A 5,611-nucleotide genomic window follows, 5' to 3' on the forward strand; every position below is an offset into this window, starting at 1 on the left:
AAGTTTTACGATTTTTCGCTTTCGCTGATTTAACGGGAACTTTAACGACTTGCATTATCAACATCAAGCACGACAGGAAGAAATAGAAGAGAAGAAGGAGAAGAAAGAGTATAAATAGAGGAGAATCAAATAAAAGCAGAAAATTTTTGTGTAGACATGTACGCAAGTATTATCGAGTTACATCTAATCATCATAACCTACTACTCGTAATATTATATGCCAAGTGGCGAGCAAATGTATGGAGAATGTAAAAGTTTAATATCTACCGGTTTACGATTCTATGACACATCCCTTTTGTTATGTTTGCTCATATATGTGTGTGCATACCCACATTTATTTTCAAATGAATAACATTTATGACGGTGATTTTTAAAATTGAATGAAAAATCGAGTGCGGCTTTTACAGGAAATTAAAAAAAATATATGTATATACATATATATGCTTTATATTTTTGATTATTTATAACACTGCATTACACCTTTATTGAAATATAATAATTTATAACAATGAATCAAAAAAACTGTCATGAACTTTCAAAATATTCATGTATTTTTGAACAAGTTGTAAGCCATTGTAAACGTTTTTGGTTTATTGAGGACGGTAAGCAAACTGGCAGTAATGATAGTGGAAGTTAATTTTCGAGTTTGCGCATATTTTAGTACAGCAGTCATCGTCTGCAACACACTATTTAACGAAAAAAAAAAAAAATTTGATTATATAATAAAGATAATGATTTTTTGTAAACGAAGGTCAGTGTATATAAAAATATTATTAATTAATAGTTATAAAATTATTAATCATTTTTTAATTACTCACATAATGTCCCGACATAATGCAAATTGCTGGATCTGTGATAATTGGTGGTAATTCGGAAATTTTTTTATCAAACGAATCATTTGTGTTCGAAACGCAAGCATGATAATACTTTCCTGTGGCTCGACCGCATTTATCAGAACAACAATCAGTATTTTCTGAACACTGAAAACAGTATTTATAAAGTAAGTTCAACATGAATTCTGGTTTCTTATTTATAACAAATAATAAATTATTTGTTTACATATTTGGTTACCGATTAAACTGAATTGTGTAGTTGTAACTTTTATTGTCATAGTGTTAGTTGGGATCGTAAGTTGTTCACAATTGTCTATTTTTTATAGGACTCGTGGTGGCTGTTAGTTCGGCACCCACACTCAAAGGATCTCTGATCTTAAGGGTTATAACATCCGCCAATATTGAGCTTGCTCAATGTTTCGTATTATGGTAGAAAAGAGGGGATTTTGTAGCGCGAGTATGGCTAAAAGAGTGAGGAATCGGCTTCCAGTCGGTGGAGGTGGACTTAGGTCCCGTTACATTAATTAATTACAATGTTTTGTTGAATCAACTATTTATGGCAATACAGATTGCTATATCAACAATGTGGATTGCATTAATAGCAATCTATACAAAATGTTATGAACAGAACTACTAAGTATAGGGAATATAACTAAATAGTATGGTTAAATTAACAATACTTTTATTTGGTACAAGGAAAAAAATTAACTATATAAATTGAGAACGACAAGTAATATAATGATCAAGTGATTAGTAAATACTATTATTCTAAATAGTAATTTTTTCATTTATGATTAAAACGTTAATAGTTACAGGATAAGTATGAAAATTTATTGTCTATGCAAGAAAAATTACTATTTGAACGTTAAAAATCGTAACTGATACTTAGAAAATTGATGACACGTATTATAAAATTAATTATTTGGAATGTTAAAATTCCCCATATTGATACCCGGGTTCCGGGTTATAATTTCAAGCACTAATTTTCAAAGTTTATTTTTTTCCGTGTATATTAATGATAGTTAACGCAGCAATCTACACGGAAAAAAAATAGGTGCTGCAACAGGATGCAGTCCTGTGGGAGCAACAGGATTCTTTCTGTGAAATAAATATGATAAGGAACAAGTTTCATGTATTAATTTTTTCATCCGTATAATGAAATTCCAAAATTTGAAAAAAAATTCAAAATTTGGAAAAAATAAAAATTTTTTTTCGAAGTTAATTTTTTTTTTCAAAATTGAAATTTTTTTTCAAATTTTGAAAATTCATTATACGGACAAAAAAATAGTACATGAAACTCGTTCATTATCCAATTAATTCCACAGGAAGAATCCTGTTGCTGCATCAGGATTTTGTCCTGTTGCTCCTACAGGACGTGTCCTGTTGCTGTAACATGAAAATCCTGTTGCAGTGCCTATTTTTTTTTCCGTGTAGAATTGCCAATGTAACGATATATGTTGTTCTGATAACTATCTACCACTAGCAATACTTCAGATGGCTTCGACAACTACCTGGGTCAAAAATAAAACTTGATTCGAACAGTCACGATTTAAAATGATCAAGTTTAAATCAAATTTTATTTTTGACCCAGGTAAACTTTTTTTCAGTGTAGTGTGCATACATATATTAAGTGAGAAATTTTAGTAATATTATTAATTACGCACAATCGATCCAAGTGAAGCACAAGTTTTAGGTTTTTCGACACTCAAAACTGTCGTACTCGAATATTTTTTAACTCGGGTAATCTGTCCATTAGGTGAATTTAGTATTACTGTAGAACAAAAACCATCAGATATTCCTTTGATGAAAAAACATTTTTGAGAACAGTAACAATCACGATCTGTGGAACACTGCAATAATTAAATAAATGTTTATATATTTTTGACTGTCTCAGTAGAATAATTGTTCTATTAAAATAAATACCTTTCTTCTATTCAGAAAACATAAGTTGTGAGATACCATTGGCAAAGCCAAAGGCAAATCATCTGAGGTTTCTACTTCTGAAACACAAATGGAATTGGATGATTCAGTAGAATAGAGACACTTATGAGAGCAGCAGTCATCGTTATTAGAGCACTGTAATGTTAAATATCAAAAAATTATTTATCGTGTAATTTGACCATGATTAATAGTCAAATATTTTATGGTGCAATAGTTTTATATATATAGTACATACGTGATCATCGACATGCAAGCAATTTTTTTCTATTTTTCCCTGTATTTGAGCTATAAGAAACAGTTTAAAAATTACAAATAGTAACATGTTTAAGTAGCAATGAAATTTTTAAAAAATTATTGCTATTAACTTGAACGACGTTTTCGTAGTGATATAGTTATTTAATGAGAACATTGGTGTTTTATATTTGTTCTTATACCCGAATAATAAATGATAAAAGAATTCTCGAGATAGTGACATTTACAAAGTCAACTGTTATTCACTTAAACTTTTGAAAGATAAAAATACAATAACAGTTTATATATATCCATAAATAAATTTAGAACAATCAAATAAAAGGTTGCGTAAAAAATTAATTAATTTAATGAATCAAATATTTTTGCATCGTAAATTATTTTTTACACGCTGAAAAAAAATGCTATCACTATCTTGTAATAGGGAATGATTACCATTTGTATGTGATAATCATTATCATGCTTTAATGTTAATTATTTGTTTATCATGTAGTAATAATTTCTATTGCCGATAGTAATAGTTACACGGAAAGAAATTTTCTTTAAAAATTACTGTTAAATTCACTGTAATCGTGGGACATAATGCGGCGCTTTTATTTATTATCATTTTTGAAATAAAAATTACGAAAAAATTTATTTATTTTGTGGTAGACTTCATAAAATTTACCGAAAACCTAATAAAATTTACAGTAGACTACGGTATAATTTGTTGAAAAAAAGTTAAAAATTATCTCACTTACCGACAAATGATTAGGTCGTGCCATTCGTCCCACGATTACAGTGAATTTAACAGTAATTTTTACAGAAAATTTCTTTCCGTGTACCATCTAGATAGTAATATTTCTTATGCCTGAAAAGTTTTTTAATTTTGCCTTTTAGAATAGTAATGATTATCACATACAGATGGTGATCATTCCCTATTACGAGATAGTGATAGTTAGCATTTTTTTTCAGCGTGTATAACTCTTTAATCTTTGGACGGAAAGAAATTTTTCGCGGATACCACTATGCTGTATGGTAGCAAGGATTTTTTCATTCGTTTAAAAATTGTATGTATAGATGATTTGACCACACGGGAATGGTAACATTCACAATAGTCATGGCGTATGAATCTATGTCAGTATAGGCGTCAGGCCCATACTGCTTGGTGGTATCCACAATGCTTCTGGCAGATAACCTTATTCAATATTGTAAAATTACGTATGCCTATATTGCAGTAGTACCAAAGTTTATTGAAGTCAAAACATAGGTTATGTTTGGTTATAGTTTTAAATATATCATCCATAAATATTATAAGATTAAACCCAATATTTATACGTAGATAAATATATAAAAACATAATATTAATGATAAATCTATGTTATTATTAATGTTAATTATTTTCAGTATAAATTATATGATTTTTTTCATTCCCGATTGAAATCAATTCATACCAATTAAAAATTCTCGATGGAATTCAGTAGAAAATATATCTTTTAGAAAAATTAATTTTTAAATTGTGAGGCATGATTTTTTATAAAATTTAAAAGATGAATAAGATAATAAGTATTAATTTTTTTTTCAAATTTATTTATTTATGATTTCTTTTTTAAATTGATTAATTTACAGCATTATTGATATTAATAAAGATTATATAAAAAATTAACAACTACATTTACGCAGTATTGATGGTAATCCGATAGTGTATTGACTACTCCACAAAAATCTATTGTGACTCAGCCTAGTGGCATTGCTATTTCTTCAATGTAGTATGGGACTCAAGCCCATACTGATCTAGTCTATCCCGCTATACAGGCATGTAAACTACGCAAAGATTTTTTTACTATACAGTATAGTAAATAACGCCATACATATGATACTTGCCGCAATGCTGTAATAAGAGTATGGCGATAAGCACCATACATTTCTTTCCGTGTGGATTATTAAATTAGTAAACTATAAAATGAATAACATATTTAATTTATGAAAACAAAATTATTTGTGAATAACCGTAACGGTGGTTGGAATAGCTCACGTCCAAGACTAACTATATATCACACAGAAATACATCCTGATATTGAACGGATGTTAAGCACGAAACGCTAATAAATGTGATAAAGTCTACAGTTGCCGTAGACTAACGTACACTATGAACATCACGGTTTCTCCAACATGTACATACTAAAATATATACATGTATATATATATAGGAATAGATAGATAGATGTAGATAAATGTATAGACAGAATATGTACAAGAGAATCATAGTATCCATACTAATACGTGGGATTGACTATAGACAAGAACTGCAGGACCAGTAGAAGAGCCCAGAGTGTAACACACAGGGATAGCTGAGTAGAGTATGTAGTTGAGTTGGGTTAGTTGGATTTAGTTTTCGAGTTTATGTTCCTCGGGCTTCCTGAGTTAACCAACCGCGTAAACGCGTACCGTTCTCGTCCAAGCACTTGGGTCATATTCTATTACGCGATAAATATTAAACCGGATATGTTGGATTCGAGATGGAGGAATTAAAATAAGGGATAAATGATAGCTACCTTACGAGAGTTTATCTATTAAATTTGTCCAAGTGTATTTCTCTGTTCATGCTTT

The 5,611-nt window shown here is 29.5% G+C and overlaps 1 protein-coding gene across 1 annotated transcript; it reads right to left on the bottom strand.

The window, feature by feature from the left end:
* Positions 1–443: 443 nt before the first annotated feature.
* Positions 444–3,185, bottom strand: LOC130667061 (uncharacterized). The gene is made up of 5 exons (XM_057468457.1): positions 3,009–3,185; positions 2,756–2,908; positions 2,497–2,682; positions 818–979; positions 444–685 (listed from the first exon to the last, which is right to left on the bottom strand). Exons 1-5 carry the CDS (start codon positions 3,093–3,095, stop codon positions 590–592), a joined length of 684 nt encoding a protein of 227 aa, XP_057324440.1. The 5' UTR covers positions 3,096–3,185; the 3' UTR covers positions 444–589.
* Positions 3,186–5,611: the final 2,426 nt, after the last annotated feature.

The sequence above is a fragment of the Microplitis mediator genome, chromosome 4 (assembly GCF_029852145.1).
Source record: "Microplitis mediator isolate UGA2020A chromosome 4, iyMicMedi2.1, whole genome shotgun sequence".
In the NCBI taxonomy this organism is placed as follows: Eukaryota; Metazoa; Arthropoda; class Insecta; order Hymenoptera; family Braconidae; genus Microplitis; species Microplitis mediator.